This window comes from Nyctereutes procyonoides, unplaced genomic scaffold, assembly GCF_905146905.1.
Source record: "Nyctereutes procyonoides isolate TBG_1078 unplaced genomic scaffold, NYPRO_anot_genome, whole genome shotgun sequence".
Lineage (NCBI taxonomy): Eukaryota > Metazoa > Chordata > Mammalia > Carnivora > Canidae > Nyctereutes > Nyctereutes procyonoides.
The window spans coordinates 55,584,040-55,602,130 of NW_026575126.1; the positions used below are offsets into that span (position 1 = coordinate 55,584,040).

The 18,091-nt window shown below is 41.1% G+C and overlaps 1 protein-coding gene across 4 annotated transcripts in view; it reads right to left on the bottom strand.

Moving 5' to 3' along the window:
- COG7 (component of oligomeric golgi complex 7) overlaps positions 1 to 18,091 on the bottom strand; it is an 82,925-nt gene that overhangs the window by 62,472 nt on the left and 2,362 nt on the right. For all 4 annotated transcript variants that reach the window (XR_008666493.1, XR_008666494.1, XM_055341129.1 and 1 more), the window contains exons 2-4: positions 15,009 to 15,157; positions 14,594 to 14,710; positions 13,708 to 13,876 (exon numbers count right to left, since the gene is read on the bottom strand). Coding sequence is in view for 2 of the 4 variants with exons in the window: in XM_055341129.1 (XP_055197104.1) it covers positions 13,708 to 13,876; positions 14,594 to 14,710; positions 15,009 to 15,157 (435 nt within the window). In the remaining 2 variants the exon portion in view is untranslated. The remainder of the gene's footprint in view (positions 1 to 13,707; positions 13,877 to 14,593; positions 14,711 to 15,008; positions 15,158 to 18,091) is intronic.

Sequence of the window (18,091 nt, forward strand, 5' to 3'; positions counted from 1 at the left end):
GGGAGAATATAAATATGAAAAATAAGTCAAGCATAAGGGCAGAATGAGACTCAGACACTGTGAGCCGTAGCCTGTTTAGGTAACACATCAATAGCATCAGTGACATAGCTAAGATTATATATCAGCAAAATCACTATTACATGGGAACAGTGAAATGAGTTTGAATCAGGATTGGGACTGGGTAGGGGTAGGGGTGTGTTGGTGGGGTGGGTAGGAGCTAAGCCTGGGCTGCAAAATTGAAGGAGACTCTCACTTTCAGGGCTGTGCAAGGGCAGGGTGAGAGCCTTCTTAGATTTTGTGCTTTAGGTAATTCACCTGCCTTACCTCCTTCTGGCCCTGAGTAGAATCCTAAAATGTCAGTGACAGAAAGGTATCTAAAAAACCATCAGTGAAACTCATTTTACAGGGGAAGAAAGTGCATCCCAGAGGGCTTCAGTCACTTGCAGGTCAATAGCAGGACTGCTCAACCACAGTACAGATTGAACCATATGAAACTACTGCTCTTCAACTATTTTGACCCTTCTCTGCTGAGAAAAAAATCATGCTCCTTACTGCCTTTGCACTCACTAGGCCTGGGATGATCTTTCTGGCTATGTGGTTCTTCCCTTTTCAGGAGGGCCTTTCCCAATCAGCTAACCTAAATTAGATTTCTCCTATTATTTTTTCCCTATCAGACCTTTCCCTTTGTAGAACTAATCAAAATCTGTATTATTCTATTTAGTTACTTGTATAACAGTTTACTATCTTTCTCACCCTGGGAAATACAAGGTCTATGAGGCTGTGACCTTTCCTGTCTTGTCTCACTGTTCCTAGAAAATAGCAGACACAGCAGGCACTCAAAAAATGTAAATTAATGACTGTTTAAAAGAACACTGTTTTTGGCAATATAAATAGCATGTTTGTGATGGAAAAAAATGGAAAACAAGAATAAAAAAACTGCCTATCATACTCTGTTATGGACTGTCAACATTATGGTGTATATTCAAAGAATGCTTTATAGATAGAAACTGCTACAACATTTACTAGTCTAACAATACAATCATAACTTTAAAAATTTCAACACCAGAGAGTAGAACTTGTCATTTCTTGAGAAAAATAATAAAACAGAATTTGGCAAGTTAGTAAAAGTGTTGGAAAACTCAAAGGTGACATGTGAGTCTTTGGCCCTTACAGAAGAATTCAAGTTTTTCAAGGTGAATACATTAAAATAAACACAAATTTGTAAAACCAGGGGAAGTTCCTGAATCAGACAAGAGAAAGAAAGAAATAGGAAACCTACTTTGGCAACAATAATAAAGACTTCTAGGCTGCTGCCAATACTACCAATTCAATGCAGAAAGCATTGCTGAGCCCCTGCCTGGTGAAAGGCCATCTGTTGGGTGCTGCAGTGTCTGGTGGTAGATGTGTTGTTTTGCAACCAAACCCTACTGCCCTTCTTCTGATGACAGAAGTCTGGTTGTTCTCTAAGGGACCATGCACCTGCCTCCCATTCTCCCATTTTCCTTTTATTTTTTGCAAAGGAAAAAATTTAGTTTATATTACCAAATAATACCATTAGCACTTTCCTACAGCTGCTAGTAATTACATACACATAAGACAGAATGTCAATTGTCTTTATCAAATCATACTACTATTTATTACTTTGGTTTTATTTCCAGTTTTATTGATATGACATCACTGTATGAGTTTAAGGCATATATCCTGCTGGTTTGATCTACACATATCGTGAAATGATATTAACAGGTTTAGCTAACATCCATTTTGTCATATGGACATAGTAAAAAGAAAGGAAAGAAGAAAAGAATAGGAAAAAAATTCTTCTGATGAATACTCTTAGGACTTACTCTCTTAACAACTGCCCTGTATATCATATAGCAATGTTAGCTACAATCATCATGTTGTACATTGTATCTGTTATCTTATAACTGAAGTTTGTACCTTTTGACCATTTTTCATTTAAATATTTCCAGTGAAGCTGACTCCAGGATCCAAGGTATGGCCAGCCACAACCTCAAATCCATCTGATCAAAAGTAATTGGTTTGAAGGTACAAAAGCCTGCCCATCAATGCAATCAAGATTAATCCTGGGATTTCTTCAAAAGTTGTGGGGACAGAAGCCTGGAACTCCTGGGGCCACCACAAGAAAAGTACACCTGGAAGTAGTAATGCCAACACACAGAGAGACAGAGCCAAGAAACAGCAAGAGAGACTGGGTCCTAATAATAACAACACAGTTTGTACTCCTAGATCAGCAAGACCTACTCCTGAACTTCTCAGTTCCATAAGCAATATATTCTCTCTCTCTCTCTCTCTCTAGGCCTGTTTGTATTGGGTTTCTGTCACTTGCAACCAAAAGGATCCCAAACTGATACAGGCCTCATGTGAATAAGATGGGGTCCCTAGTCTATGCTATCCACCCACAGTGTAATATAGGGCCAATGGATTCTTATTATTTCACATTAACCACTGACTTTAGATTATAAACAAGACAATATAACAAACATATAGCACCAATGGGAAACTTCGTTTACGTTGCTCTTGCATAGGATTTCACATTCTATTTAGACATAAGGAAGTATTTCTCACATAGTGCTTTGCTCATAGGAGATATGCCATAATCACCTGTTAAATGAAATAAATATATGGGAAGAAATGCTCTTAAATCTCATCCTAAAATATTTCCCTCACTGCATCAGTCTGTACTGCTTTGCTCTGGTTCCTCCTAAGTATAGACATGGGCACCACCCATTAGGCATGTGCCTGAGAGGGCCACCCTTCACCCTTCTCCCACTCTCTGTCACTCATTTTTTCTGGAGAGAGTATCTGGTTGAATGGATCAATAAATATAAAGAGGTAAGAATAATGTCAAAGACTTTCGGTATACAAAATAGGTAACAACATAAAAAAAATGCACTGTGGATAAGCTAGCTGTTGCCCTTTTACATTCATGCTTTTTCCAAAGCTTTTCCATTTATACAACCTCACTTCAACCTCAGCGCAACCCTTTGAGGCCAGAGGATACAGAAATCGGCAATGGAATAAATTAGCCAGTCAAGATTACACAACCAGAAGGGCTGAGACCATATCTCAGCCAGATCCCTGATGCATCATCTAACTCCCAAGACTTGTCCAAAATGACAACTGACAGGTACAGAAGGTTAAATCTCAGATCTAGCAAAGAATTCCAGGAGTGGTGTTGATCCAGTTCAGAGAAGAGGAGAGGATTCCAAAAGGAAAGTCTCTGGAGAAAAGGGGGAAGGAACTCAGAAAAATGCCTCACTCCCATTGTGTAAAAAAAAGACAGCCTGTGGACCGTAGCAAGAATGAAACGGAATAGGGATCCCTGGGTGGCGCAGCGGTTTAGCGCCTGCCTTTGGCCCAGGGCGCGATCCTGGAGACCCGGGATCGAATCCCACGTCGGGCTCCTGGTGCATGGAGCCTGCTTCTCCCTCTGCCTGTGTCTCTACCTCTCTCTCTCTCTCTCTCTTTGTGCGACTATCAAAAATAAATAAAAATTAAATTAAAAAAAATTTAAAATTAAAAAAAAAAAGAATGAAACGGAATAAAAAGAAAACCAGAAACTTAAGGATAAAGTGAATCTGAATAGGAAAGGAATTAAAATCATAGTGCTGGGATGCCTGGGTGGCTCAGTGGTTGGGTGCTTGCCTTCGGCTCGGGTCATAATCCCGGGATTCAGGATCGAGTCCCGCATCAGGCTCCTTGAGAGAAGCCTGCTTCTCCCTCTGCCTATGTCTCTGCCTCTCTCTCTCAGTCTGTGTCTCTCATGAATAAATAAATAAATCTTTAAAAAAATAAAAAATAAAATCATAGTGTCTGACCTGACTCTACAAAAATGAACTGAGTGTATAAAGGTGTGATAAGAGAAACACTATTAACTCAACTAAAAACAATGGTATACGAGGAGAATGGAAAGGGGAGGGATCCCTGGGTGGCGCAGTGGTTTGGCGCCTGCCTTTGGCCCAGGGCACAATCCTGGAGACCCGGGATCGAATCCCACATTGGGCTCCCGGTGCATGGAGCCTGCTTCTCCCTCTGCCTATGTCTCTGCCCTCTCTCTCTGTGTGTGTGACTATCATAAATAAAAAGAAAAAAAAAAAAAAAGAAAACCACATATTAAAAAAAAAAAAAAAAGGAAAGGGGAGAAAGTAGTGGTATGAAAGTGAAATCCTTAGCTATAACAACAGGAAGCCAACAGTGCCTAAAATTAATATACAAAGAAATAAAATAAATGTATTATGCAAAAGGGTGCCTGGGAAGCTCAGTCAGTTAAGCATCTGACTTGATTTCTGCTCAGATCATGATCTCAGGATCATAGGATTGAGCCCTATGTTGGGCTCGGTGCTCAGGGGGGAACCTGCTTGAGATTCTCCCTCTCCCCCACCCTCTATGCACCCCACACCATGCATGTGCACATGCACGCATGTTATCCCCTTCTCTGAAATAAATAAATCTTTAAAAGTAAATAAATGTATTATGCAGAATATAAAGTGAAATGCCAGAAAAAAGAGCTCTGAGAATTAAAAGTGGTCTCCTGGGATCAGAACTGGGGAACAAAGTGGTAGAGGAAAAAAATGTTCTTTTCCCCAGTAAAACCTCCAGTACTATTTAACTTTTTCTCAACTGTTGGTGATGGAAACAAATTCTAACTGAATTCAAGAAAAGGAAAAATGAAACCAATGAAGTCACTGGTGGGTTTGGACTTTCAATTTGTAGTGTAGCTCCATCTGCTGAGCTAGAGGGCTTTTAAAAAACACAGCTGCGGGATCCCTGGGTGGCGCAGCGGTTTGGCACCAGCCTTTGGCCCAGGGCGCGATCCTGGAGACCCGGGATCGAATCCCACATCAGGCTCCCAGTGGATGGAGCCTGCTTCTCCCTCTGCCTATGTCTCTGCCTCTCTCTCTCTCTGTGTGACTATCAGAAAGAAAGAAAGAAAGAAAGAAAGAAAGAAAGAAAGAAAGAAAGAAAGAAAGAAAGAAAGAAAGAAAGAAACACAGCTGCTTGGAGCACCCGGGGTCCTGGGATCAAGTCCCATGTCCCCCCTGGGACCGAGCTCCCCACTCAGCAGAGAATCTGTTTCTCCCTCTGCCCTCCCCCAACTTATGTTCCCTCTCTCTTTCTCAAATAAATAAATAAAATTTCTGGGATGCCTGGGTGGCTCAATCGTTGAGCATTTGAATTTGGCTCATGTTGTGGTCCTGGTGTCCTGGGATCAAGTCCTGCGTCAGGCTCCCTGCTCAGCGGGGTCGGCTTATCCCTCTGCCCCTCCCCCTGCTTGTGCTCTCTCTATCCTCCTCTCAAATAAAAAAATAAATAAAATCTTTAAAAAAAAATACTAACAGTCATCTCTGGGTGCTGAGTTCACTGGTAAATCATCTTCTCTTTTATTTTATGTACATCTTTCCAATTCTCAATAACCTGTATAGGTATTTCTTTTATAATCAGAAAGTTTCAAAAAATTTTTTAATTCATCTCTCTTTCAAAGTTCTGCACATATATTTGTGCTTTCATAAAAGCTGCCTCAATTTTCCACCATCCTTTCCCTCACCCTGGGAGGATGGCTAAGGCAATTTTCACATTCCATCTTGTAATAAAATTATTTGTATACTTGTCCTCTCCAGGCCTCACCCTCAACCTAGCTGTGAGGTCCCTGAAGGGCAGCAACCTTATCTTAGTCATCTTTGCCTTCCTGGCTGTTCCTCGCATAATCAGTATTTTTAAATAATATTTAGAAGTGAGTTATCCTTTCGAAATGCCTACATGGAATTACACCAGATAGGATTTGTACAAAAGCAAACAAACTCAACCCCTTAAATGTGCACGTATTCGATAGCTTGAGGAATTAAGGAAATAATTTGGTAAACATTAGCATTCCACACGTACCAATGGACTCTAGGAGCCACATTCTGGTATTAATATCAAGTAGTTTCTTACATATTTTCCTAAGGGCAGAGGAAATGACTAAAAGGGAGCACCTGCTCCTGAGCTTACTGCTGCAAAGCCAGGGAGGCAGCCTCTGGGTCAGGCTACCTGACAGCACCACCTCTGGCACTTGTCTGCCCCCTTCTGGCTAAAACTCAGATGCCACCGTCTCAAATAAAAGTAAAAAGAAAAAGTTTTTTTTAATTTTTAAAAATTTACTTATTCACGAGAGACACACAGAGAGAGGCAGAGATATAGACAGAGGGAGAAGCAGACTTCTTGCACAGAGCCTGATGCAGTACTTGATCCTGGAACCCTGGGATCTTGACCTGAGCCCAAGGCAGACGCTCAACCACTGAGTCACCCAGGTGCCCCTAGAAAAAATATTTTTTAAACTGCACGAACAGGTAGGTACCCAATCTTTTATACCAGCTGGGGAGGAAAATCTGTGAGAGGAACTATTGTGATGATAACCCAGCTAGACTTTGGAAATCCATCAGTAGATCTCACTTTGATGGGCAGGAATCCATGAGTTAGAAGATGGCTATCTGCCCTTAAAATGCTTATTATTTTCCTCAGAACCTTTAGATAAATGAATCTTGCTGGTACATGTAAAATTGTGCTACAAAAAGTTGTTTCAACTTAACTGAATTCATTGGTGTAAAATGAAATAGGCATGTGAACTTGGAGACTGTCACTCTAAGCAGAGATGGGAAGGGGTAACGTGTTGGGGATGTACTAATTTAGCAGAGATTTCGCCCCTTTTTTAAGTAGGTCCACAGAACTCAAGGCCCTGAGATCAAGAGTTGGACACTTAGCCAACTGAGCCACCCACATCCCCAGAGATTTCCTTTATTTTTTTTTTAAGATTTTATTTATTTATTCATGATAGACAGAGAGAGAGGAAGAGAGGCAGAAGCAGGCTCCATGTGGGGAGCATGCCACAGGACTCAATCCCGGGACTCCAGGATCACGACCTGGGCCAAAGGCAGGCATTAAACTGATGAGCCACCCAGGGATCCCTGAGATTTCCTTAAAAAAAACTCTTAGAAAAAACTCAAGCCAACATCTTAAACTCCACATGCTAAAGAACTAGGAAAGGGCAGCCCGGGTGGCTCAAGAGTTTAGCACCGCCTTCAGCCCAGGGCGTGATCCTGGAGACCCGGGATCGAGTCCCACACTGGGCTCCCTGCATGGAGGCTGCTTCTCCCTCTGCCTGTCTCTCTCTCTCTCTCTCCCTCTCATGAATAAATAAATAAAATCTTTAAAAAAAATAAAAAATAAAGAACTAGGAAAAAACAGAACAAACTACCCCAAAGGTAGCAGAAGGTAAGAAATGACAAAGATCAGAGCAGAGCTCAATGGAATAGAGCAAAACAAAAAAGAAAAACCAACAAAACCAACAGGTGGTTCTTTGAAAAAAAAAAAAGAAAAAAAACCTGACAAACCTTTACTTAGATTCACTATGAAAAAGAAGACTAAATAAGTTCAGAAATTAAAGAAAGGACACTACCACTGATCTTACAGAAATAAAAAGGATTATAAGAAAGTACCATGGGGCACCTGAGCAGCTCAGTTGGTGGACAAACCGATTCCTGATCTCATGTCTTGATCTCAGGGTTGTGAGTTCAAGTCCTACACTGAGCATGGAGTCTTCTTAAAAACAAAAACAGGGGCACCTGTGTTGTTCAGCTAGTTAAGCATTTGACTTCAGTTCAGGTCATGACCTCCAGGTCCTGGGATAGAGCTCCATGTCCAACTCCATGCTCAGTAGAGTGTCTGCTTCTCCCATTCTCTCTGCCCCTCCACCAGCTCATGTTCACCTGCTCTTGCTCACTCTCTCAAAAAAATAAATAAAATCTTAATAAATAAATAATAAGATCAATAAATAAATAGAAAGTACTATGGACAATTACACACCAACAAATTGGATAAACTAGATGAAATGAACAAATTCTCAGACACACACAATCTACCAAGACTGAATCATGAAGAAATAAGAACTCTAAATGAATCTAAAGTAAGGGGACTGAATCAGTATTCAAAAACCTCTCAACAAAGAAAAGCACACCAAATGGCTTTGCTAGGGAATATACTAAGACATTTCAAGAAAAATTAATACCAATACTTCTCAAACTCTTCCAAAAAACTAAAGAGGAGGAAAACTTTCTAACTCATTCTATGAAGCCAGTATTACCCTGATACAAAAGTCAGACAAAGAAAATACAAGAAAAGAAACCTACAGACCAATATCCCTGATGAATTTTTTTGAGCGAGAGCAAGAGCAAGGATGAGTGCTCTCAAGCAAGGGGAGGGAGCGGGAAGAGAAGGAAAGAGAGAATCCCAAGCAGACCCCACACCCAGCGCACACCCCAATGCAGGTCTCAATCTCACAATCTGAGATCATGACCCAAGCCAAAATCAAGAGTTGGACACTTACCAACTAAACCACCCAGGTGCCACATCCCTGATGAATATTGATGCAAAAACCCTTGACAAAATATTGACAAACCAAAATCAGCAGCGTATTAAAAAGATTATACTCTACAGCCAAATGGAATTTATTCCTGAGATGCAAGGATGGTTCAATACATGAAAATCAATCAAAGTAATATACTGTATTAACAGAATGATAGAAAAAATCCACATGATCATCTCAAATGATGCAGAAAAAAATTGGATAAAATTCAACACTTTTCATGATATAACTCAACAAACTAGGAATAGACGCAAACTATGTCAACATAATAAAGGTCATACATGAAAAGCCCCCAGCTGACATAATACTCAATGGTGAAAGACCATTTCAAACAGGAAGATCAGGAACAAGACAAGAATGCCTGTTTTTGCCACCTCTATTCACCTTAGCGCTGGAAGTCTTAGCCAGAGCAATGAGGCATGAAAGAGAAATTAAAAGTATTCAAGTAGAAAAGGAAGAAGTAAAATTATCTTTGCAGATGATATGATCTTATAATCAGAAAATCCTAAAGATTCCACAAAAAACCTGTTAGAACTAATAAGTGAGGGGCGCCTGTGTGGCTCAGTCAGTTAAGCATCTGCCTTCAGCTCAGGTCATGATCTTGGGGTCCTGGGATCAAGTCCCACATCGGGTTCCCTGCTCAGTGGGGTGCCTGCTTCTCCCTCTCCTTCTGCCTGCGGCTCCTCCTGCTTATGCTCTCTCTCTCTCTCCCTGTCAAATGAATGGATAAAATCTTTAAAAAAAAAATAAAAAATAACTTTTTTAGTTTTTAAAACTGAGAACAGAGTACCTCAAAGATTTAACCTAGGAAAGAGAAGAAATCTGAGGCTAAAAATGTTTTATACTCTTAAGGAAATTACATAGGTATATGCTTTCCTTAACAGAATCTAAGGTGGGGCACCTCGCTGGCTCAGTTGGTAGAGCAAGGGACTCTTGATCTTGGGGTTGTGAGTTTGAGCCCCACGATGGGTGTAGAGATTACTTTTAAAAATAAACTCTTGAGATGTCTGGGTGGCTCAGCGGTTTGGCGCCTGCCTTTGGCCCAGAGTGTGGTCCTGCGGTCTAGGGATCAAGTCCCACATCAGGCTTCCTGTATGGAGCCTGCTTCTCCCTCTGCCTGTGTCTCTGCCTCTCTCTCTCTGTGTCTCCCATGAATAAATAAATAAAATCTTTAAAAAAAAAAAAAAAAGACTCTGGGGGGGTGTGCCTGGGTGATTTGGCTGGTTAGGTGTCTGTCTTGGGCTCAGGTCATGATCTCAGGGTCCTGGGAACAAGCCCAGTATTGGGCTCCCTGCTCAGCAGGGAGTCTGCTTCTCCCTCTCCCTCTGCCCCTGGCTCCTGCTGTCTCTCTCTCATTCTCTCTCAAATGAATAAATAAAATCTTTAAAAAAAAAAAAAAAAAGACTACGGGGAGAGTTGGCGAAGAGCTCAAATAGACCAGAGAGAACACAACATATAGGGAGAGGGGAAATGGAGAGCTGATGGACAGATATCTGAAGTTCTCAAAGATGGAAAAAAAATAATTTAAGAAAGAAATTTTCTAGAAATGGAGAAACACATGAATCAACAAATAAAAAGAGTTCACACTATGTTCCAGAAAAATATTTTTTCCCAAACTAAAAAATAATCTAGTGAAATAACTAAACTATAAAGCAAAAGAAAGAATCTTATAAGCCAGGAGTCAGCAAACTATGAGCCAGCAGGGCAAATCATCACCTGGTTTTGTCATAAAGTTTTATTGGAAAAAGAGTAGTCCATTCATTAACACATGGGCTTTCACACTACAACTGCAGAGTTAAGTACTGGTAACAGAAAGCGTACAGCCCCAAGAAGCCCAAATATTTACTACTCAGCCCTTTACAGAATACGCTCGCTAACTCCTGTTTTAAATATTCAAAGAAAAAAAACTTACTACCAAAAAAAAAAAAAGAAAGAAAGAAGCAAGCCAGTCTCATACTGATTTGCAAAATATAGTTGGCAGAGACAAGGAAGCAAGGTTTCTAGATTCTAAAGGAAAAAGTGTGATCTAAAAATTCTAAAAGCAGCTACTGTCTTCTACATGTAAAAGCAATAGAAAGACATTCTTTACTACACTGAGGAGATTTTATATATATATATATATATGTTGTCTATATATATAATCCCCATGCCCTTCCTGAGAGGAAGAAAATCTACTTGAAAACAGAATCCTGGGCAGCCCCGGTGGTGCAGCGGTTTAGCGCCGCCTGCAGCCTGGAGTGTGGTCCTGGAGACCCTGGATCAAGTCCCACATCGGGCTCCCTGCATGGAGCCTGCTTCTCCCTCTGCCTGTTCCTCTGCCCCTCTCTCTCTCTGTGTCTCTATGAATAAATAAAATCTTTAAAAAAAAAAAGAAAAGAAAAGAAAACAGAATCCTGGTTATGAAGAGAAGCCTTAAAGAATTAACAAATGGTGAAAATACTGGCTGAAAAGTCTAACAGAGCACTGAATCCATTTAAACAAGATATTGAGCATAAATAAACAATTACTGGCAATTACTGTAGAAAACTGTTATATAAAGATAAAATATTAACAAATATGAAAATTTTCTAAATTTAGAAGTTTAAATAGAAAAGTCATGTGATAAAAAAATTAATAATTTGAAAATTAATAATGGATAATTTGATAGCATATCATGATTAAAATTCTATTTTAATCCCCAGGCCCCATGACTGGGTGGCTTAGTCAGTTGTCTGTCTTCTGCTCAGGTCATGATCCTGGGGTCCTGGGATCGAGCCCCACATCCGACACTGTGCTCAGTGGGAAGTCTGCTTCTCCCTCTCTTTCTGCCCCTACCCACCACTCGTGTGCGCTATCTCAAATAAAAATCTTTAATACAAAAAATTCTAGGGGTGCCTGGATGACCCAGTCTGTTAAGTGCCATGCACATCAGTGCACGCAAGCTCTCTCAAATAAAAAAAATCTAAAAAAATAATCTAGACTAGGCAGTCTTCTAGATTGGTGGGGAAGAAGGATGATAGAAAACAGGAAGAATTAAAGCACACTAACTGGGGGTCAGATGATGTTTTATTTAAGAGGCTGATAATGGATAAAGAAGATGTGGTTTATGCATACAATGGAATATTACTCAGCCATTAGAAATGACAAATACCCACCATTTGCTTCAACGTGGATGGAACTGGAGGGTATTATGCTGAGTGAGGTAAGTCAATCGGAGAAGGACAAACAGTGTATGTTCTCATTCATTTGGGGAATATGAATAATAGTGAAAGGGAATATAAGGGAAGGGAGAAGAAATGTGTGGGAAATATCAGAAAGGGAGACAGAACATAAAGACTCCTAACTCTGGGAAACAAACTAGGGGGGGTGGAAGGGGAGGAGGGCGGGGGATGGGGGTGAATGGGTGACGGGCACTGAGGGGGACACTTGATGGGATGAGCACTGGATGTTATTCTGCATGTTGGTAAATTGAACACCAATAAAAAATTAATTTATTAAAAAAAGAGGCTGATAAATTGAGAGAGAGTTTATTATAATTTGAAATCCTAAAAAAAAAAAAAAAGAAATCCTAAGTCACTAGAAAAACTAAAGTCAAGTTATCTATCTTTCACATCATCTGTGAGGGATAAAAACAAAATAGAAAAAGAAACATAAGGCAGAAAATATAGAGACGTACAAGACTGAAAATTTCTGTTAAATAAAAACTAAATGGGATAAAGTCACTTACTAAAAAGTACAAGGATTAGTTTTAAAAAAATCAAAGTTCGGAGTGCCTGGGTGGCTCAGTGGTTGAGCATCTGCCTTTGGCTCAGGTCCGTGACCCTGGGGTCCTGGGATCGAGTCCCACATCGGGCTTCCTGTAGGGAGCCTGCTTCTCCCTCTGCCTGTGTCTCTGCCTCTCTGTGTGTCACTCATGAAGAAATAAATAAAATGTTTAAAAAAATAAAAATCAAAGTTCTATAATGTGCCATCTCCAATAGCCAACTCTAAAATAAAACATCACAGAAAGCGGGACGCCTGGGTGTTCAGCGGTTGGGCGTCTGCCTTCGGCTCTGGGCGTGATCCTGGAGTGCTGGGATCGAGTCCCACATCGGGCTTCCTGCACAGAGCCTGCTTCTTCCTCTGCCTGTGTCTCCGCCTCTCTCTTTGTGTCTCTCATGAATAAATAAATAAAATCTTTAAAAAAAAAAAATCATGGAAAGCTTAAAGGTTAAAAAAAAAAAAGGAAGGGGTGAAGTCATACTAAAGTAAGTACAAACAAAAAGGAAGGCAGAGGTTGTAATATTCATACCCAAGCTGAACTGCAAGCAGAAAGCATTCAAAGGGGCCATGACAATATTTGATAAAAATGTTCCTTAAGAAAAAAAAAAAAAATGTTCCTTAAGGGACGCCTGGGTGGCTCAGTGGTTGAGCATCTGCCTTTAGCTCAGGGCGTGATCCCAGAGTCCCGGAATCAAGTCCCACATTGGGCTTCCAGCATGGAGCTGCTTCTCCCTCTGCCTGTGTTTCTGCCTGCCTCTCTCTCTCTCTCTCTCTCTCTGTCTCTCATGAATAAATAAATAAAATCTTAAAAAAAAAAAAAGTTCCTTAAAACCTAACAGAGTAATAAGGAAAAATCAAAGCTTTCTAATCATTTCTCTGATGCCAACACAACCATGATACTAAAACCTGACAAAGATATTTTCTAGTGAGATCTCTATGAAAAAAATTCTAAATATCAACAAATATCCAGTAGCACATTAACATCCACACACTTGTGCGTGCGCAAAGACACCTCACAAACATGTGGAGCTTGTTCTTGAGTTGTCAGAATAATATAATATTAGGAATGCTATTAGTATGATTTCACATATTAGAGGTCAGAGGAAATAAAAATCATATTTGACAAGGTCAAAAGTAAATGTAAATTTTACCTCAAAAAAAGAGAATCATAAGCCAATAATGAACTCTAGTTATCAATATGAAAGCTGAAGAAGTGTCCTGTTATCTAGAAGTTACTCTGAAATGCATCCCAAACAGATCCTAGATGGATTGAGATGGCTGGGTGGATAGATTCATGACAAAACAAATGTGGTAAAATGCTAAGCCAGGATCTAGATGGTATGTTTGTTTTACATATATCTCAACTTTTCTGTATGCTTGAAAATATTCACATAAACTATTGAAAAAAGACCACCACCATAAAGTTACAACTTATCTTCCAAACTACATAATTTAACCCACATTAAGACCCTCAAAAGGTTGAAGATTTGGAAAGCCTTACCTTTGTGAAGAGGTGTGCACGAAGACAAGACAGGGCCCACACTTACCTACAGACTGAGAGGTGAACGCCGCCACAATCTGGGGAGAGGCCAGGGCTTCCAGCCTGTTCTTCAATGCCTCCAAGTGCACACATTTTTCTGAGTAGTCTGGTGTATCAACAAGCATCATTAAGCTGTTCTGCATACCTGTCAGCTTGGCAGAAATCACAGCTATGTCCTATAAAAAAAAAGCCAGAATAGAGAATGTTTATTTTAAAAGACCTCAGGGACTTCAATTAAGAATGGACAAAATAGGGATGCCTAGGTGGCTCAGTCAGTTGCCTTCGGCTCAGGTCATGATCCCAGGGCCTTGAGCTCAGTCAGTTGCCTTCGGGCTCCCTGATCAGCGAAGAGTCTGCTTCTCCCTCTCCCTCTACCCCTCTCCCTGCTCATTCTCAATCTCTCTTATTTAATAAATAAAACCTTAAAAAAAATGGACAAAATACAGGAGAAGGAAATTCATATAAGAAAATGCCCCATAAACATATTATGTTCAATATTATTGGTAGTCCAATCAATGGAAATTAAAATTAAGAGTTGTCCTCCTAACAAAGTGGAAAACCCTGGAAAAATATAATAGCTATTATTGGTGAGGGTGTGAAGAAAAAAGTCTGATACCATAAACTTATACTGATTTTCTGGAAGGCAATTTAGAATATAATAGCTATATTATATATATCAGGTCGTGATCCCGTCAGTGAAGCAGAAGATACTAACTCCAGGTGGAAAGACCCAGAACGATTGCAGATCTTCCCAACCTATGCCTACATGTCTCCATGCACTGCTTTTTACTAATTCCTTGTGGTTTCGAGGAAAGGACCTTCTCATTTGTTTCTCCAAACCTCAAGTGCCTGCCTACCCAGACTTTGTGACATCCCCTACGCAAATGACCTACTTGAGTCTTAAATGTCTCCTCGATATCGGCACTTAGTGTGCTCCACTTGTCTGCTTCTTGAAGAGACTCAGCGGCAAGCTGCATTCTGGACTTTACTTGGTCAATTTCCACCAGTACCTACAGGAGAAATGAGAGGTCAAAAACTAGGGAAGTGGTAGTTTCTTTACCTCTACCTTCCCCCAGTGACTTGAAACTTAAGCATCATGGCATGCTCCTGCCTTTAGGGAGCTTCCATACCCCTTCCGACACCAAATGCATGGCTACATTGTACAGCGGGTGCTGAAGAGAGATGTACACACCAAAAGTACTAGAAAAAAAGAGTATTTTGAGTGTTGGATAGAATTTTGAGATAAGGTCGTTCGTGAGTAAGCCTTCCAAATACAAGAATCAGTATTTAAGAGAGGAGCCAAAATACCTGCATCGATTGAGATGTGTCCTGTTCAAATTTTTTAATGTCCTCCTTGACAAGGATCATTTGTTCTTTTAGGAAAGATGCCTCCTGTTTAAGGGCTTCAACATCACGGAGCACTTTGGGCATGTTCTGAAGAGCCTGGTGACTTGTTTCTGTAGCAAGAACCCAAGAACAAAAGATAAAAATCGGACCAGTCACCAGGGAAAAAGATGAATAAATCTGAAGACAGGAAGATAATTTTCCACAAAGCACTACCAACCACACAGTTTTCTGAGCCTGTGGAAGATGGGGAGTGGACAGGAGGTGGGCTGGGAGGTGGGCTCTGCCAAGACCGTGTCCTCCCCAGTCTTATGGGTGAGGGCCATGTGATATGACAAGGAAGGAACCATCAACCTGACCCAACATTAATGCTTTTCCACCACTGAGTTAAATTAAAACTCCCTTTGTGAGGAGAGAAAATGAAAGAAGCTGACACTGGGTAAATGTCAGCTACGTGTCAGGTGATTTACAAACATTCTACATTTAATGTCCACAGAAATCATTAGCAGCCACCTCTTACAAATAAGGAAACTGAGACTCAGAGAGGTTGAGTAACTTCCCTAAGATTTCACAGAGCTGAAACCCAGCCTTATGTGGCTCTGACCCCAATGTCTGCATTCCACAGTCTTCAAAATCGAGTCCACAGACTACCAGTGTCAGCTGGGCACAGGCAGCAGGTCCCTAAGCATCTGCCAGTTTCTTATTTAACAAGTCTGGTAGGAGATCAGGTGAGATTAAGAAAGCTGCATTTTTTTTTCAAGATTTTATTTATTTATTCATGAGAGACACACAGAGAAACACAGAGACGTAGGTAGAGGGAGAAGTAAGGTTCCCTGTGGGGAGCCCGATGGGGGACTTGATCCCAGGAACCCTGATCATGACCTGAGCCAAAAGCAGATGCTCAACCACTGAGCCACCCAAGAGCCCCAAGAAAACCGCATTTTTTACAATATTTTTTTTAAAGATTGATTGATTGATTGATTTATGATAGAGAGAGAGAGAGAGAGAGAGAGAGAGAGAGAGAGAGAGAGAGGTAGAGACACAGGAGGAGGGAGAAGCAGACTCCATGTCGGGAACCCAACGTGGGACTTGATCCCAGGACTTCAGGATCGCGCCCCGGGCCAAAGGCAGGCGCTAAACCGATGAGCCACCCAGGGATCCCCGAAAACTGCATTTTTTAACAGATGTCTGAAACATAGAATACAACTTGAACATCTTTGCAAACTATGATGTGTTGTGTGGAATTGGGAGAGTTAACAGCATGCCCCTCTAACCCTTTAAAGGGCAATTCATCGGGGAATCAACCAAATTAAGTCCAGCATCTCCTGCTCTACCAGTGCGATGAATGGAACCTTAACATCTTAAAGAAGTATTTCAGGAAACTGTTTATTCAGCTGTGCCATAAAATAATCTGTTTCCAGCATGGCCTGGGTAAAGTTCTAAGGCTAAGAAAACAAAGAATAGTGATTTCTTCTGCACAGAGACTGACTTTTAACAATGCTGACTTTTAATAATTGTTACAGCCCCAGCCTTCCGCCTGCTAAACCCCAAAGTCACTCTTCAGTACTTGCTGTTCCCTGTATACCTTTTTCCTTCTCCACAACCCCCCCCCCCTAAATTTAGGCCACTCTTTTTTTCCATTTTAAAACTATCATCTGCAGTGACTGTATCTGGGAGGGTATCAGGGCCAGATTTCACTGTGAGGAGGAATGGGAGCACTCTCTTGGATGATTGTAACATTCTACTTCCTGACAGAGGTTTGAGTTATCCTAGCTGCCTACATTTGTCAAAATTCATCATACGCATCAGGTAAGATTTGTGCATCTCACCTTATGTAAATTATTTTATGTAGTTAAAAAAAAAGAGCTGTAACAAGTACTGAATTCTATTATGTTTAGAGTACCAACTGAAATGAACAGGAGTAAAGTATACTGATGTCTGCAACTCATTTTGAAATACATCAAAAAAATCAGATGGTTGGGGACCCCTGAGTGGCTTGGCGGTTGGGCGTCTGCCTTCGGCTCAGGGTGTGGTCCCGGGTCGGAGGAGGAGTCCTGCTTCGGGCTCCTTGTGGAGAGCCTGCTTCTCCCTCTGCCTATGTCTCTGCCTCTCTGTGTCTCTCATGAATAAATAACTAAAATCTTAAAAATAATAATAAGATGGAGAATGGAAAGGAGGATAGGTAAATGGGCAGATTTGTGATAAAGCAGGAGTAGTAAATTGTGACTTGTAGAATCTAGGTAGAGGGCATATGGATGTTCACTACAAATTCTCTCAACGTTACTGTATGTTTGGCACCTCCGTCCACAATTGTTCAAGTCAAGAACCTATCATTCTTTATGTTCTCCCCCTCTCATCCCTCATTTCAATCCATCAGCAAGTTCTTTCCATCCTTCCTCCTAAAAATATCTTAAATCTACCCGTTTCTCACCATACAGTGAGGTTATGGCAGTGGTGCCATAACCCCAGTTGAAGCCACTATGATGACAGTCCACTCTTCTGAACAGTTGCCTTCAGAATGGAGACAGAAATCAATCCATGTCCCTCCTCTGCTTAAAAATCCTCCAGTACCTTCCCATGACACTCATTTTAAGTCAAATACAAACTCTATAATGTGACATTAAAATCCCTGCATGATCTGGTCCTTGTTTGGGGTTTTTTTCCCCTGCCCCCAACTTGGCCTGTTAACCCAGCCAACCTGGGAATGGGTCGTGTTCGACCTAGTATCTCTGGAACCTGGAAAACAGTTTGTGTCCAATAAATATTAGGGCACAAATATGTGAAGGCTCCAATTTGGAGCCTTCAACATCCCCTCCTTGAACCTTTGCTATAACCTCTCTTCACTGCAGACTTGAACCCTTGTCTCACCTTCCATAAAAATAAACCTTTAAACCTTGGAAGACGGGGCAGCCCGGGGGCTTAGCGGTTTAGCGCCGCCTTCAGCCCAGGGCCTGATCCTGGAGACCCGGGATCGAGTCCCATGTTGGGCTCCCTGCATGGAGCCTGCTTCTCCCTCTGCCTGTGTCTCTGCCTCTCTCTCTCTCGCT